The following is a 19,444-nucleotide window of genomic DNA, read 5'->3' on the forward strand; positions in this document are numbered from 1 at the left end:
GGAAAATGAAGGGCTCGGTGGCCATAAGGGCCTGAAGCTCTGAAACCCTCATGGCTGAGGCGATGGCCAGCAGGAAGGCAGTTTTCCAAGAAAGGTACTTGAACTACTTGAAGCAGCTGGTTCAAAGGGAGGCAGTGCCAGTTTTTTCAGGACAAAGTTTAGATCCCCATGCAGCAGCAGGTGGCCTTCTAGGTGGTCCGATGTGGGCCCCCCCTTCCAAACAACTGTTTTAAGGGATGTTGGGGGGGAAAAAATGGGCTGATCCGACTGTATATAGGCAGAGATAGCCGAGGCATGTGTTTTGATGGAGGAGTATGACAATCCCTTTTCTAGAAGCTCTGCAAGGTAGTCCAGAATCAATGCCAGACTGGCCCGGGTGCTGTTGATCTTTGCTGTGGCAGCAGATGGTAAATCTTTTCCATTTGGCAGAAAAGGATTTTCTTTTGCTGGTCCTTCTGGCTTCCTTAATACTGTTTAAAACCTGTCTGCTGCAAGTTGTGGCATCATCTGCCTTTGTGGAATCAGCCATGCGGACAGCTTGTGTGTGGGGAGTTTTGGATGTATTATCTTCCCGTTCTCCTGAGTTAGGCTTGTTGAGACAGGCAGGTTCATGGGAGGTTCTTTGGCCAGACTGAGGAGCAAGGGGTACCAGTGTTGTCAGGGCCAGTCTGGAACAATGAGAATAGCCTTTGGGCCTTCCTCCCTGATCTTGAGAAGTACCCTGGGAATCAAGGGCAAGATGGGAGAAAGCACACACAAAACAGGCTGCCCCAGTGGAAGAAGAGGGTGTCCACCCGCCAGGTTTCTGGGTGGAACTCTCTAGAGCAAAACTTGGTTAGCTGGTGGTTGTCTGAGGTTGTGAAGAGGTCTATGTCTGGGTTCCCCCCGGTTTTGCTGATGTTGAGTAACGTCCTCTGTGCAGCTGCCACTTGTGGGGGATCCAGGAGGCTTCTGCTTAACTGGCCTGCCAGGGTGCTCTGTTTCCCTGGGATATACTGAGCAATCAAGATGCAGTCCTAGACTTGAGGCGGACTGCCACACTTGCATAGTTAAGCAACACAAGGGGTAGGAGTGAGTGCCCCCTGCTTGTTGATGTACCACATTATTGTTGTGTTATCTGTCTTAAGAGCACTCCTGGTCTCAGGTGATCCTTGAAAGCTTGGACTGCCCTGTGAACCGCCATTTCTTTTTGGTTGATATGTAGGCTCTGAACCTCCTGTAAGTAAAAGCCCTGGGTTGCACATACTTCCTTGGTGTGCTACCCAGGCTGTGTCTGAAGCTTCTGTGGAGATGGTTTGGACCTGTGGGAGAGTGATAAATGGTAGACCTTTGTTCAGGGCACTTGCTTCTGCCCACCATGAGTTCCTTCTTTAAGTAGGGAATCGGGGGCAGCTGGTACTCCAGTCACTGAGTGTTGGCATCAAAGGTTCCTGAGGTACCACTGTAGTTTCCTCAAGTCCAATCTGACTAGGGGAATCAGCAGGATGCAGGAGGCCATGTATCCTAGTGCTTGCAGGAATTTCCTTGCTATCACATGGGTCCTGCAGGTCAGCTGGGAAAAGTAAGAGTGGAGGAAGATCTGCTTCTCTGGAGAGAGGGAGGCTGTTTGGGTTGCTGTGTCCAGCAGAGCTCCCAAGGTGGTTAACTTTCTTGTGGGGTGAAACTGGACCTTCTCTGGACAGGACAGTGAATCCCAGGGAGGTTAGGAGAGTTTGAATAAAGGGGAGATCCTGCAGGAGTCTTTCCTTGGTGTCTGCCTAGATGAGGCAGTCATCCAGGTAAGGGTAAAATCTGTATGCCCTTCTGTCTGCACTAGGCAATGACAGGAGACAGATACTTGGTAAAGACTCTGCGAGCAGTTGATGACAAAGGGCAGAGCAGAGAACTGAAGTGTAATGACCCAGCTCTGAAGCATAGGAAAACTCCTGCAGGACTTCCTTATGGGGATATGGAGGTAGGCAACCTTCAGATCTAAACAGACAAGCCAAGCATGAGACATCAGCATTGGTAAAAGTTTTTGTAGGGTCAGCATTTTGAATTTTGGAACCAAGAGATACAGATTCAGAGTGGATAGGTCCAGAACAGGGCACCAGGTGCCCTCCCTTCTGGGTAGCAGAACAGTATGGAATAAAACCCTTTCCCGGCCTACTACTTTGGTACAGGTTCCACGGCAACTTTGACATACAGCTTTTGGATCTGGCAGATTGCTTCTGCTCTCTGATTGTTAGTACATCTGGGAAGCCTGAATATCTGGGGTTTTCTTAGAAAGAGAATCTCTACCTGCTGGTAATAATTTTTAGGACCCATAGATCTAAGGTGATGGTCTCTTCTGGGAAGGTGGGTTGGGGAGCAGATGGAAGGTGAGAGTCACTGTGAGTCCTTGGAGAAGAGAGTGGGCTTAGAACTCCCTTGCCTAGGCATTGTAGTGGTCAACTGTCTGGATCTCTGCTGGGTTTGGGATTGGTGCCTGGAAGGTCGGTCCCTGCACCCCTTCCTCTGGACAGCTTTTGTTTGGGTATGAAAGGACTAATGCTTTGTGAGAAAGTTCCTACTGAACCTGGGAGGCTATACCTGCAGAAAATCCTTCACAGTCTGCACAGACTTGGCCGTGTCTGCTATTTTCTTAACCTCCTCAGCCTTAGGGCCAAATGGCTTGCCCTTGTCCAGAGGGGTGTCTAATAGTTTGGACTTCACCTGGTCAGGCAAAGGTTGTTCCCTTAACCAAGCATGCCTACGGATCACCAAGCCAAATACTGTAGCCCTGCTGGGAAGCTTCCAAGGCATCACAGCCACAATGCAGGGAATGCCTGGCTACCTGGGAGCTGGACTGCTTAAGATCCGCTAGTTCCCTGGTTGTACTGTTGTCTAATAGGGTGAAGATATTTTAATAACTCCAACACATTTTGCTGGTATTTAAGCATATGAAATTGACAATTCAGAGCTCTGATGGCTAAGGTAGCTGAGGTGTAGACTTTCTTTCCTAGTCTAAGGCTCTGCTCTCTATCAGTTGGAAGGGGGGGGATTAGAGGAGCTAGCTCTAGCCCCCTTGGGACACTGAGTAATGACCTCTGGGTCAGCTGTAGGGTTTTTAAAAAGATACGTCTGGATGTCTTGTACCCTTTATCATTTGTCTGGCTTCCTGGGGGCAGGTAGAAGAGTCCAGGGTGAGTGCAGATTCCAGAAAGACATCCTCCATTACATCCAGGATTGGGGGAATGGCCAGAGGCTTATGCTGTGGCAGGTTAAGGAACTCTCTCGGTCTCTTCTTTGACTGAGGATAGTCCTGTGCCTCCCGGTGAAAATGTTCCCTGAGGGAATTTAAAGTCTCCCCGAAAGAGAGGTCCTCAGGTAGGGAGGCAGCAGGAATGGGGTCCTCCGCATCTGAATCCTCAAATGCTGCAAAAGTCTGCTCTTCAGTGTTTAACTCGTCTAGGTCCAACCCTTCTGACTCCTGGTCCGAAAGAACCTCAGGGGAAGTGTCCCTCTTCCTTTTGGCTGGGGTGGCTTGGGTGGGCTGGCTTCCACTTATCAAGGTTGATTAGATCTTCTGCCATTCTGAGCAGCTACTGCGACTATGGGGCAGGCTGGGTGCAAGGAAATTGGTGGCTGGGTCCCTGAGATGGGATCTTTTTAGGGGTAGTGCTGGTTTTGGGCCACGTGGATTCCATGGCCATATACAAGGTTAGCTTAACCGGCGGCATGGTCATCTGTCTCTGCCTGACGTCGGTTGTTGGAACAGTCTCTATGAAAGCCGTTGCCTATGAAGAGGCTCCGGACCCAACCGCATGACTGAAGGTCAACATACCAGCAGGAGAAGATGGACCCAGCGGTGTACTAGACTCGAAACAGGTCTCAGGAGAGGCCTGCGACGGATCCTCGGCTGGTGTCAGGGGATGCGAAGCCACCTCTCTGAGTTCAGCAACTGTACTGGGTGGTAGGCTAGCTGACTTTGGATCGGATTCATCAGAGGGCCTAACTTTCTGAGGCCTATCCTTTTCCTTATCTTTCTTTTTTCTGGGAAAAACAACAGCAACCTGACCAACCAATGCCATTTTGCAATGAGGAATAGTCATGACACAGTATCTATCTACAATGTCAGCTCTCCTCCTAACATTCCTAGCATTAAACAGAGCACAGAACCGACATCTGGGGATGTCTTGGTCTGGGCCTAGGCAAGTGATGCACCGGGTATGGAAGTCTCGGTGTGGGATCGGTTATCCACAACTGAAACAATTACTGACTTTCTCTGACATCTGTTAAAAGCAAGAAAAGGTTCCCCAACAGGGTAGTTAGCTTTAGACGGTTACACTTTACTCCAGCAACGGATGACCAGAGCACTTGCGTACTGCTTCTGGCTCCACAGCAAGAAAGACTGATGTAATGGCGTCGGCTGCCTCATTTTATAGCCCTGACATTAGCCTCACACTCCAGACACCTGACGCAGGAGGGAAACTCTCTACTCTGGTATTCGGGCTGGCCGAGGGCTACCCAGCAGGGATAACCTACAAGTGATGACTGCAAGAGTGAAACACGAAGAACATCCTTGTCTGAGCCTCCTTACTCAGCATTACTGATTCTTTCCAAACCTGGGGGTGAGCCCTAACATGAACAGGCCTTTGTCTTAAGTGCAACCACTGAACTCTGTCTTGGAGAACTCCAGGGATAGCTTCAAAAAAGCAGCTTAGTCTTTAATGTGGATTGGTTCTTAGGGATTGGTAGTGTTCACACAGCAGGATACACTAACATCCCAGTCAATGCCAGGCATGCAGCTCTTAATCACCTGCTCAAAGGGATTACTTGAACCTTACTAGACAAAAAGAAGAGGATGTGACGGATGGGAATCATAAAAATTCTAAGGAGCAGACTTGCATCCAAGAAGGTATGGACATCTGCCCAAAGTATCCATCTTCTCAATGCTCTACTAAATAGGCTTGGGTGGGGCTGTTAAGAGACCCTCCTGCACTCTCAACGGCAGCTACTTATGAAGCTGCAATTCAAGCCAGAATGCAAGTTTCTCCATGGTGCATCTTTGGGTGGTGAGATGAAATACAGGTACTTATGACATCTCATGCTTAAATCCTCTCTAAAGCTAGTATGTATTCAGGCTTAACTGGCTGCCACATACCTTAACTTGTTAATTTTCCTTAGGCACTTAAAATGAGCATTCTTCCATTAAAATCAAGACAAGATATCAACTGCGAGAACAAAAGAAAAGAAATGGGTAACATCAAGGTTGCAAGAACTATCCCATTGTGTGGTGTGATGTGACATGCCTAACTTCTAAGTGCAAATGCTTTACAATAAAACTACTGAACTGAAGGTGGTTGGAAGGATAACCCCACTGTATAACTAAGAGATACTGAATCCAAAATCAACAGTTCAAACCATTCTGAAAAAAAAAAAAAAAAGAGGCACTTGTTTTCTTTACTCACAGTATCTTGGCACAGCAACCTTTATTTCACCACTTGCTGACATCTCTTACCCCTTACTAAACTTACAAAAAATATTTCACAATACTACTTTTCCTGCTTCAGTTACCAACAGATTAGCACACATTCAAGTATGCAGGCATTTACCTTAAGATGAGGGAACATATTAGCATGGTCTCCAATGAAGAACGTATTTGGCATATATGCAAGTTTTTCGGAGTACTGTTCGGCTAGTTCAATTGGTGACGTTTCTTTGTCTGTTATAATATAGTCCATAAATGGAGCACCACTGGTTCCTGGATATCCCAACCACATGGCCTGAAACATATAAACATTTTCAGACATACAGAACAAATGCACTTTCAGGTTAGAAAGCAAGATTGTTCGGCTAGCAACTATTGTTACGGTCTATCACATTTACTGAATTATGGAGATTTTGAACCTATGCTTTATAACAGAGGACAAAACCTGAACACAATAACTTGCTTGTAAATGTTTCATCTGCCAAGTCCCTGTTTACACTTAAAGGGTACTAGAACTTGTCAAATTTGGGATGCGTGGCTAGGTTTTAAAAAGGCTCTTATCATTAGCCTAGTAAACACCTATGAACCTATCAAGAAATCCTGTTTTAAGAGAGGGAACTTAAGGGCCAGTTGTATGAAGCACATACAATACAATAAAATGCCCGAAGGGTATCAAATGATCTGTAGGAAGCCTTCTGTAGCAGATCTAGACAGTCACAAGTTTTTTTTTCTTCTTCTAACCCTCTCATTTTCCTGCTTACAGGTTTATCTGCCTTCTGACACAGTACAGTCATTACACAAGGACACTGCATGTACACACTGAACCAGTCAATGCAATGCCCATTCATTACATACAGAAAATAGAACTGTGAGCATGAAGTAATCTAACAGAAGCACAACAAGTACTACTTGCAGTAAACTAGATTAATGTCAGAGCTCAACTGCCATCTTCCAGCCTAAAAATTCTAAGAACTTTCTTCCTTGTAAGTATAAGATCAGTGTGTAGTGATGCGTGGCTTCCTTGCACATCTCATGATGTTGCAGACTTTATAAAGTTCAAGGCAGGATTCCCTTCATACTGTCATATGAATGTTATACACATACAACCTTTTTGTTAAGTAGCATTAAATAACTTGTATACAAAGCATAAAAACCGAGCAAGTCAACACTAATTAACAAGGAACAGCAACATTCAACAAAATGATTTTAACTACAGCCTACATGCAACTCAGAATTAAACCCATTAACATTTAACTTTATAAACAAGCCTCACATTGCCATACACCAAGCAATTTTAGTACAATATGCAGATGATTTGACTTTAATATGTAAAGCCCCCAACAATATCCAGACTACAAGAAAACATTCAACTCTCACTCTCTTAGTCAAAAGCTGGCAGAAAAACTCAAACCTGCTCCTTAATCCCAATAAAACAGAACTGATGTTCTTCACCCCAAAATATTATCTCCATCAAAAACAACCTTACTCGGTTACATCAGTAAAGCAAATACTAAAATTGAGGTATTATGACAGACTAAATTACTGGGCACCGTAATATAGGACGATCTTTAACTTTAACATATTCTTCAAACAATTAAAAAAAAAACACCAGCAACTTGGCTCCCTTTATAGAGTAAAACAGTACCTTACAAACCCAGCAAGAAAAACCCTAGCTTCATCCTACATGCTTCCAACCTTCTTTATATGTCTCACCTATCCTTACAAACCCAAGCTCTACACTAAAAATCCAAACTAGACTCCTGTTACAACAAAGTAGCTAAATTTGCTACCAACACTGTCCACCACCAAACTTTAAAGCAGCTAAACTGGCTAGAGCCTAACAACGTAACAAACTCTCAAGCTAGTTATGCCATACAAACTGATATTTTCCTAACAATGCCCTGCATTAAAAAACATTGTTGCCCTACACCTCCACAAGGGACTGCCAGTCTGATGATAAATTTCTACCAAGCACTGCTAAAGCAAATAATTCATCGTGAGACTTGCTATAGTCATGTTAAAAATCCAACCTCTGGAACACTATCCCTGCACAAGTAAAAATGAAAAACGTCCAAGCTATAAAATCAATCTCGGCACAGTACCTTTCCCAGGCTTGGTCATGGTCATGTTCATCACCAGGTTGAGACCTCTAGAAGAAACACAAACTTCTTACTGCTTATCACAAACTTTTTGCCCTCCTTTACTTGAATCATTAAACCCCTGACAACTTTCCATCCTGCACCTGAATTAATACATCTTTTCAACCCCCCACAATACTTCTCATCTTGCCCTTTTTCTAATTGCCACCATCCACCACTCTTACCCATCTCATGCATCTCCTTGTATACTCAAGTTATAAACCTAGATACACCAATTTGGAACAGACAGCCTAAACAGAAATAACTCTGTCATATACCACTACCACGATACTCCTATACAATACTATCATCCATCCCCTCCTATGTAATTTTACAACTTCAATACATTTAGGACTCTTTACAAACCTACACAATATAAAACTATGTAGGAAAGGAGTTTTTAGTAAGTTCGTTACAAATCTTGAACTCCTTGCAAACCTTTCTTTCCTGAAATGAAAGAACACTAAACTTCTTTATAATAATGTTTCACTTCTGCAGTGTCAATTTACTTCTGCAAGATTTTACAGCTGGAACAACTGTACAGACTTGTAAATGATTTAAATATTTTACTGTATATTTTACTGTATATATCAGTTTTGTAATTATGTTTGCTGTTTCATGAGGAATGTAATTCACTTAAAATGTACTGTGTTGAAGCTTTTCTCCCTTGACATCTGCTGAAAATGGGCTCTGCCTGGTCGAACTTTCCAGGTAAACAAAGACAAATGAATAAATAAAATAGTTACAGACTACTAAGACTGATTAACAATGGTCTTGTAAGTTGCTCCACCGGTATACAGGGATAAAAGCCTGACCACAGTTCAAGTAGTGACAGCAGGAGGGAGAAAGGTCATGAATATCCTGGAGGACAGACACAGTGTTAGAAACAATTCTGAGCCTTGGCAAAGGCTGGGACTCAGGAGTACAAGTGTTAGGTTGAGAAGCGGAGGGTGTTGGGTAGGTATATTCACTCTACAGCTAGTGGTGGTATACTAGCTCAGTATAAACTCACAGAGCCCACTCCAGTCTACAGCTGTGTTATCCTGTTAGCACTAGGCGGGTGAAGAGTTATGCCAGCAGAAAAGTCTTTAATTGGGCAGAGTCTGTCTCCCCTTCTTGCCACGGATGTTATCTAACCCTTCAAACCTGCTAGGGAAGAGAGGGGCACACTGCAGAGCAGACTTTTCCAAGAAGGGAGTCCCTTCTGGTGAAAGGGACACAGGACTTAAAGGAGCAAGCACTTGAGCAGGCAGAGAGGCTTTGATGGTCAGCAGCTAGAAAGAAAAAGGCTAAAAGAAAATAAACTGGTTTGACACTATCAATTCAGGTAATTTAAAGGTTGTGAGAAAAATATAGCAGATGACAAAACAATGAGCACAGAATTTTAGCCCTGTAAATGTGCATGTATTTTCTTTCTCATCATCATTCTAAAATAAACAAGAAATATTAAATGCTTTCAGAAAAAAAGAATAGTTGTGTATAAGCTAACCATAACCATAGATGTCCTTCTCTTCCATGTTGCAGTATTCATACTATGGGATTTGCCGCCTCAGGCAACGCGAACATCAGCTCCTATACAAATGCTTTCAGCCTGGTTGCTGTAGGTGAGTAGGATGTCACACACAGGGTCATAAACCAGGGGCCTTAAATGTGATGTCTGAATGCAGAGACCTCAGAACTAACTGCCCAGTCGGGACAGTAGGCTAGGAGACGCCAAAAAATGTCCTTCAGATAGGTCTAATGCAAAAGACTGCCCCAGAATGGAACTAGTGCTGGTAAGGGCTCAATGGAGTCTTACTCCAGCAACTATTTAAGAAGGGGGTCAGGAGGGAGGGAAAGAATACTGCAACATGGAAAAGGACGACATCTATGCTTATGGTAATATTTTACACAACTATTCTATACCCTTCTATTCTCATGTTGCAGTATTCACACTGTGGGAGAGTACCACAGCTCAGGAAGGAGGAAGGGTGGAGGAAGAGGTAGCGGATTCCAGAAATCCTTGCAGGACTGCCCTAGCAAAATCTGCGCTCAGTGTTTAGTGAAGGTATGCATAGTGGAACAAGTTGCTGCTTCAAGGATGATAGCTGTGTCCAAGCCTTTGAGGAAGGCTTTGGAAGATGTTACTGCTCTAGTGGAATGAGCCCTGATCCCAATTCAGGGCCTTTCCATGGGATGAGTAGCAGAAAGAAATGTTATTTCTGATCCAAAGAGGAAATAGTCTGTTTGGAGACTGCCTTGCTCAGGGCTCTGGGGCAGAACGAAACAGAGAGCTGGTTTGATTTTCTGATGGCCTTGGTTTTGTCCAGATAAAATCTTAATTGCCTGTGAACGTCCAGGGAGTGTAGTATTCTCTCACTGTCATTCTGAGGAGAGGAGAAAAAGGTTGGTAAGTGAATGGATTGGTTTAGTGAAAGTTCATTGACCACTGTGGACATAGACGGACTGGTGCACTGGGTCACCCTGTCTTTATGGAAGATCGTGTAAGAGGGACACGCCATGAGTGCCTGAGTCTCTGACACCCTTCTTGCAGAAGTGAGGGCTACCAGCAAGACCGTTTTCCATGTGCACATCTGCAGTGATGCAGAAATGGCTGGTTCTTAAGGAGGTAGCGTGAGTTTCTCTAGGATATAGCTCAGGTCCCAGGGTGGTGGAGTAGGCTTTCTGGGAGGTCTTAAGTGCAAGACCCCTTTTAAGAATAATTTTACACCCAACCTGGAAAGTAAAGGAGGTTCCAGGGATAGGCAGGCAGAGACAGCAGAGAGATGCAATTTCACAGAATAGTATGAAAGGTCTGCTTTAATCAATTCACACACATACATTAAGAGTAAAGGGACATCCACCAGAAGGGGGTCCTTATGTCTTTGGAGACACCGTATGGAGAATCTCTGCCATTTAGAAATGTAGGATCTCCTTGTATTAGGTTTTCCTAGCCTCCTGCAGGACAGAGAGAGAGCACATCCTCTGTGTAGCAGTGTCTGAAGGGTACTAGAATTTTATCACCCAGAGAGTTAAGTTCAGCATCTCTAGGTGTGGATGGATGAGCGTTCTCTTCTGTTGTGTGAGTAGGTCCACCTTGTGAGGTAACTTGTGGTAACTGCCCTAGGCAAGTGACTGTAGAAGGGGGAGCCAATGCTGCCTTGGCTAGTAGGGAGTGACCAGCAAGATTTTGGGCACGTCTCTCCTGACCTTCAGGATGACTTTCTGAATGAGAAGTAAGGGTGGAAAGGCATACACACAAACCATCCCTTCCATGAGATGAAGGTGTCCACTCTCCAAGCTAGTGGAGAGTGGTGTTTGGTACTGAATTTTGTCAGTTGTATGTTCAAGGGGGAAAGGCAAACAGATCTACTTGAGGGGTACCCCATCAGTGGACAATGTCTAGGAAAACTTCCCTGTTTAACATCCACTTGTGATGTAGGGAGAATGATCTGCTTAGGACATCTGCCTGACTGTCCTGGGAAGGGATCTATGTTGCCTGTAGGGATAAGTTGTTCTGAGGGTAATTCCCAAACTTGCAATGACAGCCTGCACAGGAGGTAGGACCTTGTTGCTGCCGCATCCCTCCCCCCCCCCCCCGCAGATTGATGTACCACATGACAGTGATGATGTCTGTGAAGATTAGCAGTGGGCCTGGCTGAAGGATAGGGAGAAATGTCTTCAGGGCTAACTGAACCGCTGGCATTTCCCTGAAATTGATATGCTTTTTTAGGAGGGATGCCTGTCAAGGTGCTTGTACCACGAGTCCCTTCATAGTACCCACCAGCCCAGATCCGCTGCATCTGTGTGCATGTGAGGAGAGGAAGACCTGGATTCCTTTGAATTTGTTGCATTCACCACCTTATTTCTGTTTGTATACAAGGAAGGAAGGGTACTTGGGTGTCTAAAGGATGGCCGTGCTGGGACCATACGTTCCTTAAATACCACTGAAGTTTTTTCATGTGCATCCTAGCTAGAAGCATGGAGATGGTGGCTGCCATAAGACCCAGGAGACAAAAGAACTGTCTTGCTGACAACTGGTCTGTGTGAAGGTGGTCCTGGAAATGATTTGTCAGGGAGATGACTTTTTCTTGGAATAAAAATAGCCTTTATTTGGTCTGTGTGGATCCTGCACCCTAGGAAGACCTTGTCTTGCTCTGGGGATAGGGACGATTTGGGAAGGTTCAGAGGGAAATCTAGCCCCTGAAGCAGGGCCACAGAGAAATGGAGATGCTTTTTGAGGACCTGTTCCTGTTCTGCTAGAATGAGGACATCATCCAGGTATGGATAGATCTGTATACCCTTGGTACTGGAGAATGCTAAGGCAGGAGCTAGGCATTTAGTGAAAACCCTTGGTGCAGTGGACAAACCAAAGGGTAAAGCAGTAAATTATAAATGAGAGCAGGCCCAACAAGCTAAGTATTTCCTGTGGTTTGGGTATATGGGGATGTGGATGCAAGCCTCCTTCAGGCCTAAAGTGGCCATGAAGGCTTGTGGTGGCAGTAGTGGAAAGAGGGTCTGTAGAGAGACAGCATTCTGAAAGAGGGGACTTTTAAATAAAGATTTAGGATGGATAAATCCAGGATCGGTCTCCAAGGTCCATCCTTTTTTGGAACTAGGAAAAGTTTGGAGTAGAAATCTTTTTCTTAACACCCTAATGAAACAGATTCTATGGTGCCTTGACCCCGTAAGTTCTGGATAATGTGTGGAGTTGATTTTTGGGTGGGAAAGGAATGTCCTGAGGGTTTTTTTTTGCCAGGATAGGAAATGTCCATTTTCCATTACTACCAGCACCCAGTTGTCCGAGGGGATTTCTTTCTAGAGGGGCAGACAGTGAGAGAGATGGGAAGACAGGTAGAGTTAGGCAGTCACTCATTGTTGCCATTATTTCTGTCCTGAAAGGACCATCTTTGGGCTGGTTGAGAAGAGGTAGTACTTAAAGAAGGTTGTCTTCCTAGTCCCTTTCCTATGCCTACTAGTGGAAGGGGGGGGGGGGGCGTAGAAGGAGCCCTTCTGACATAGGATGTTTTAGCAGGATAGTTTCTGTAGAACTTGGGTATGGGGTGAGACCAGCAGGTGTTTAATGTCCTGCAGCTCTTTGCTTTTTTCTTGCAGATTTTTAAAAAGCTCTGCAAATTTCTTTCCAAAGGGGTTATTGTCAAGAGGGGCATCTAGGATTTTTTTTACTTAAAATCCTCTGGCAGAGGTTGGCATCTAAGCCAGGAGTATCTACACACAACTGAAGCAGTTGCAGCTGATCTAGCAGAGGCTTCTGCTGCATAAAGTAGTTTTGTACCTACCATAAATGTAGATGTCCGATAGATATGCAACTGCAGTCATAACATATGGGTTTGTCCTGCCTCAGGCAGCCCTTCGGTCGGCCGGAATCCAAAGTCAGGGTCCGGCGTCAGCTAGTGTCGCCTCCTCTCCGACGTCAGAATGGCTGGAGTATAAAGGCATCGGCAGATGCCATCTTCTTCAGTGTTTCTTGCCCCAGATGCCCCCCAAGGAAGGCTAAATTTGGTGAATGGATAAACAATTCCAGACATGCACAACAGTAATAAACAGATACACCATAAAAGATACCCCCAGCTAAGAGGGTAGAGGGGTAGTGGACCCAAAAAGAGAAAAGCAGAGGGGTAGGAGGGAGGGAAAACCCGACTGCAGTTGCATATCTATCGGACATCTACATTTATGGTAGGTACAAAACTGTACTATGTCCTTCAAGAATGCAACTGCAGTCATAACATATGGGTTGAATACCATAGCCAAGCTGGGGGTGGTTGGATCTAAGATAGGAATGGTATAGCTATAATGCCCTGCAGGACTGCCGAAGCAAAGCCTGCTCGGGATCTGGAGTATAAAGGCAGGTTGTAGTGTTTGGTAAATGTATGCACGGAGCTCCATGTAGCAGCCTCTAGAATGTCCTTTGTAGCCACTCCTCTTAGAAAGGCTGTGGATGTGGCTATAGCTCTGGTGGAGTGTGGCCTAATATTGGCTGGCACACTTTTTCCATGAAAAGAATAGCAGAATCTGATGCAGTGTCCAATCCATTTTGAAATTGTTTGTTTGGAGATTGCCTTTCCTTGTACTTCAGCAGCATAGGCTACAAATAGTTGGTCAGACTTTCTGGCGGTCTTTGTTCTGTCCAAGTAGTAACGTAATTGCCTGTGTATGTCCAAAGTATGCAGCAGCTTTTCCCCCTTATTTTGAGGATTGGGCAAGAAAGTAGGCAGGTGATTTGCTTGATTTAGAGACACCCTGGATATTACTTTTGGCATGAATGAAGGATTGGTTCTTAGAGAAACTTTGTCCTGATGAAAAATGAGAAAGGGAGGTACTGCCATGAGCGCCTGTATCTCAGAGACTCTTCTTGCTGATGTTACTGCCAACAGGAAAGCCGTTTTCCAGGAGAGAAATTGCATTTCTGAAGATGCTGCTGGTTCAAAGGGAGGAAGAGTAAATTTTTCCAAGACGAAATTGAGGTCCCATGCAGGTACTGGTGGTTTTCTGGGAGGCTTGATATTCTTTATCCCTCTTAGAAACTGTCTTAGCAAGGGATGCGAAAACACAGATGGGTCACAATTGTATTTTGCTGAGATTGCTGAAGCGTGAATTTTTATGGAAGAATATGAAAGGCCACTATGAAACATTTCTGCCAAGTATTCTAATATCTGTGGAATGCTCAGTACTGATGCATCCTGTCTGGTGGAAGGTCTGCGCACTTCTAGTAAGATCTCTTGAACTTTTTTGGAAAGAGGGATATGGGAAGTAGTCATGGAACCCTCCAAGCTGTCAGTTGCAATGTTTTCAGGTTTTGATGAACAGTCCTGTAGTTGTGCTGAGTTAGAAGTAGAGGCCACTGAGGCAGGGGCCACGGTTTGGTCCGAGTTATGCTCAATAGCAATGGGTACCAGTGCTGCCTTGGCCAGTCTGGAGCTATCAAAATGCCTGTTGGTTGTTCTGCCTTGATCTTCAGTAACACTTTGGTCAGTAATGGAAGAGGAGGGAATGCATAAATTGTTAGGGAATTCCAGCTGAAGGAGAGAGCATCCGTTCTCCAGGCTAGAGGATGGCGAGTCCTTGAACAGAACTTTTCCAGGTGATGATTGAGGTGAGGCGCAAAGAGATCTATGTCCGGTCTTCCCCATGCACTTGTTATTTGTGAGAAAATGTGAGGATGCAGCATCCATTCGTGCGGATCCAAGAAGTTTCTGCTCAGCCTGTCCGCCAGAAAGTACAGTTGTGTACACCTACCATAAATGTAGATGTTCAAGTGTCTTCACTGTTGCAGTCATAACTGTAGGGTGTTCCTGCCGGCAGGCAGCCCGAGGTCGGCCAGAATCCCAAAGTCTGGGTCCGGCGTCGGCTGTATAGGCTAGTACCCTGACGTTAGTACGCTTTGGTACATAGCCCTCAGCCGACACCATCTTCTCCAGCCTTTCTTGCCCTAGATGTCAGAAGTTCCCAACAAACCAAAAATGAATCCAACAAGGAAACACAAATACACCACAAAAAAGGAAAAGAAGGGATAGGAGGGAGGGAAACCCCGACTGCAACAGTGAAGACACTCGAACATCTACATTTATGGTAGGTGTACACAACTGTACTATGTTCTTCGTGTTTCACTGTTGCAGTCATAACTGTAGGGTGGAATCCCAAAGCAGTGTAAAAGGGGAGGAGGCTTTAGATAGAAGAAGGGGAGGCAAGAATACCCTGCAAGACAGCAGAGGCAAAGCCTGCCCTGGACTTAGAAAACAAGGGGAGATTGTAGTGCTTGGAAAAAGTATGCACAGAACTCCAAGTGGCAGCTTCAAGATATCCTTGGTAGGGACTCCTCTGAGGAAAGCTGTAGAAGTGGCAGCTGCTCTAGTAGAGTGACTTCTAATGGTACCTGGAAACTGTTTCCCATGATGAGTGTAACAAAATCTGATTCCATAAGCAATCCATTTGGAAATAGTTTGTTTAGAAATAGGTTTTCCAAGAGAACTGGAGGCAAAGGAAACAAACAATTGGTTAGACTTTCTGAAATCTTTAGTCTTGTCCAGGTAAAATCGTAACTGTCTGTGCACATCTAATGAATGCAAAATCCTTTCCCCTTTGTTTTGAGGATTTGGAAAGAAAGTAGGAAGGTGAATTGTCTGATTTAAAGCCACTTTCGAAATCACTTTAGGCATGAAAGTAGGATTGGTCCTCAAGGATACTCTGTCCTGATGGAAAATAAGGTATGGTTCCACAGCCATGAGAGCTTGCAACTCTGAGACCCTTCTGGCAGAGGTCAATGCTAACAAAAGAACAGTCTTCCAGGATAGAAACTTAATATCTGAAGATGCAGCAGGCTCAAAAGGAGGCAAAGTAAGTTTTTCTAAAACATAATTAAGATCCCAGGCAGGGACAGGAGGGGTCCTTGGAGGCCGCAAATTTTTAGCCCCTCTCAAGAACTGCTTCACCAAAGGATGAGAAAAAACAGGAGGATCAGAACTGAAATGCGCAGAGATAGCAGAAGCATGAATCTTAATGGAAGAAAAGGAAAGTCCTTTAGATAAAAGTTCCGAAAGGTAAAGCAAAATAGAAGAGAGATCAGGTACCTGAGGATCAGAACCTCGGTCCTGCATCCAAATAGAAAACCTCTTCCATTTAGAGGCATAGGATTTCCTAGTGCTAGGCCGTCTAGCTTCCAAAAGAACATCCAAAACTTGTTTGGGAAGACTAGACGGAATCAAATTCCTTTGAAGAGCCAAGCTGCCAGGCAAAGGGTCTTGAGATTGGAATGTAGTACCTGACCCTGATGCTGGGACAGAAGCGAAGGGTTCAGTGGGAGAATCCAAGGAGGCCCCGAGAACAGGAGCTTTAAAGTTGGATACCAAAACTGTCGAGGCCAATTTGGAGCAATCAAGATGAGGAACTTGGGCTTGTCCTGTTTTATTTTCAGTAATACCCGAGGTAGTAGAGGAAGAGGAGGGAAGGCATATGCTGAAAGGCTTATCCAGCTGAAGGACAGGGCATCCACTCTCCAAGCTGCTTTGTGGAAGGACCTGGTGCAAAAGCGAGGCAGCTGATGATTGAGATGGGATGCAAACAGATCTATCTGGGGACATCCCCAAACTGCAGTAATCCTGTTGAACAAGTTGGTGTCTAGCATCCATTCGTGAGGATCTGAAATGTTTCTGCTCAGGCTGTCTGCTTAGAGATTCTGTTTCCCTGGAATGAATTGAGCCTGGAGATGTAGATTCAAATTTAGAGCTGTGTCCCATAAACCCATAACTAGTCTGCAAAGGGGGTAAGAATGAGAACCCCCCTGCTTGTTGATGTACCACATGACCGTGGTGTTGTCTCTGCGAATTAGCAGAGGGCCTGGTTGTAGAAGATTCTTGAAGGCTAGAAGGGCGTTTTGAACTGCTAACATTTCCTTCAGATTGATGTGCCAGTGAAGATGGTCCTTTGTCCAGGTTCCCTGCTGGCAATTGTCTAGAAAGTGTGCTCCCCAAGCATAATCCGAGGCGTCCGTGGTTAAGATTTTGAGTAGGTTGAGGAAGACGAAAAGGTTTTCCTTCGTTTGAAGTGCATGCCCTGGACCACCAGAGGAACTCCTTCTGAAGGCAGGGGATCAGAGGAATCAGAATATCCAGATCGTGGTAATGCTGTGACCATACACTTTTCAGATACCATTGAAGCTGTCTCATGTGAAGCCTTGCGTTTGGAATCAACAGAATGCAGGAAGCCATGTAGCCCAGAGCCTGCAGGAATTTCCTTGCAGTGAGCTGAGATAGAGTTGCCAAGGTGTTGAAAGTAGAAGCCAGCTGAACTTGTTTTTCTGGAGTGAGGAAGGCCCTTTGTAAGGTTGTATTTAAGAGGGCTCCCAAGAATACCATTTGTTGAGAAGGGATCAAATGTGACTTTTTTATGTTCACTGAGAATCCCAGTAGGAGGAGAAGACATTGAACAAAGTCCAGATGTTGAAGCAGAAGATCTTTGCTGTCTGCCTGAATAAGGCAGTCGTCCAAATAGGGGTAAATCTGGATCCCCTGAAGTCTGCAGTAAGCCACTACTGGTGCCAGGCACTTAGTGAAGACTCTGGGCGCAGTAGATAAACCAAAGGGCAGAACAGAGAATTGAAAGTGCCTCGAACCTGCCTTGAACCTGAGGAATTTCCTGCATTCTTGTCTGATGGGAATATGTAAATAGGCTTCCTTTAAGTCCAATGTCACCATCCAGGCGTCCTGAGAGAGCATTGGAATTAGCTGTTGCAGAGTAAGCATCTTGAACTTTGGAATTTCCGAAAAGGTGCTTAACACAGAAAGGTCCAGAATAGGTCTCCAAGAGTTTTGTTTTCTGGGAACCAGAAACAGTCTTGAATAAAACCCTTTTCCCATTTCCGAGAGTGGAACAGGCTCTATGGCTCTCATGGCCAGAAGAGCATCCACTTGAGTCAAGGCCTCTGACCATTGAAGTTTTGGCAGATCTGGCCAACCGTGAGTCCTTGGCAAAGTGTGAAAGTGGAATTTGTAACCTTTTAAAATCACGTCCAATACCCATCTGTCCTGGGTAATATGAGTCCAATTTCTGTAAAAAAGAGACAGTTTTCCTCCGAGAGGCGTCCAGGTGAAGGGGTCCTGAAGCCCAACCGAGAGAGTCATTGAGTTTGCTTTCTTTGAGATTGGGATCTGTCTTCTCCCCTTCTAGGTGAAGAAGCAGTCCATTGTCTAGATCTGTAAGAGGCCTGGCCTTGACCACGACCTCTGGAGCGCCTATATCTTCCCCTTTGAGGCCTGTCAGACGTGGGAAAGAACCAATTTTTAGAGGGCCAATTCCTGGAAAATCTAGGAGGCTGAACTTGCAAGAAATCTTTTACAGTCTGCATAGACTTTGCCTTTTCCTCCATCTTTTAATAACTTCCTCAGCCTTAGATCCAAAAAGAACATCTTGTTGAACAGGGGCATCTAATAACTTAGCCTTAACCTGTTCAGGCAAACTTTGTTCACGAAGCCAGGCATGTCTCCAATAACAGTACCAGAGGCAGCAGCCCTGCAAGAAGCATCCAAAGCATCAAAACCACAATGTAAGCTATGCTTGTTAACCTGTTCAGTAGCATGCAAAACATCCTGAAGTTCCTTATCCTCTGCACAAGCAGGAAGGGAAGCAAGCTTTTGCTTTAAAACAGACAAAATAAATTGCTGATATTTAAACATATGAAACTGGCAATTTAAAGCCCTTACAGACAGGGTAGCAGAAGTATATACCTTTTTTCCCCACCTGTCTAAAGCACGAGAATCCTTCTCAGAGGGAATAGGATTTTTAGAAGTAGCAACCTTAGCAGCCTTAGAGCCCTGAGAAATAGTTTCAGGATCCAGAAGGGTTTTAAATAAAAATAAATGAGAGTCAGGAACCCTATAAAATCTATCAGGCTTAGAAGGAGCAGGAGGCATGGAATCAGGATTCAAATTAGCCTCAGAAAAAGCATCATCTACAATGTCCAAAACAGGAGGGATAGCTAAAGGCCTATGCTGAGGAAGAAGAAGAAATTCTCTAAGCCTCTTCTTGGAAGCAGAATATTCCTGTCCTTCCCAATGAAAATGTTCCCTCATCTCATGCAGGGTTTCCCCAAATGAAAAATCCTCAGGCGGAGAGGCAGAGGGTAAAGAGTCCTCAGCATCCGAATCCTCATAAGGGGGAAAGGAATAGTCCTGATCTGAGGAAGAAACAGAAGATACAGAAGCCTGGTCAGAGGAATCCAGAGTAAAATCCTGTCGAGGCCTTTTCTCAGGAGGGGGGTGAGAACCCCTAATCATTGTAAGCAAATCTTCAGCCATCCTCAATAATTGCTTTTGTGTTTTGGGAGTGGATTCAGAAGCAACTTGAGCTGGAACTTTAGACT

General features: G+C 44.9%; 1 protein-coding gene across 1 annotated transcript in view; it reads right to left on the reverse strand.

The window, feature by feature from the left end:
* The window catches only part of OGT (O-linked N-acetylglucosamine (GlcNAc) transferase), a 2,411,396-nt gene that overhangs the window by 853,149 nt on the left and 1,538,803 nt on the right, over positions 1 to 19,444 (reverse strand). Inside the window, exon 16 of the mRNA XM_044057256.1 lies at positions 5,577 to 5,747. Within this exon, the coding sequence (XP_043913191.1) occupies positions 5,577 to 5,747 (171 nt within the window). The remainder of the gene's footprint in view (positions 1 to 5,576; positions 5,748 to 19,444) is intronic.

The sequence above is a fragment of the Protopterus annectens genome, chromosome 15.part0, assembly GCF_019279795.1.
Source record: "Protopterus annectens isolate FY-2018-M chromosome 15.part0, PAN1.0, whole genome shotgun sequence".
In the NCBI taxonomy this organism is placed as follows: Eukaryota; Metazoa; Chordata; order Ceratodontiformes; family Protopteridae; genus Protopterus; species Protopterus annectens.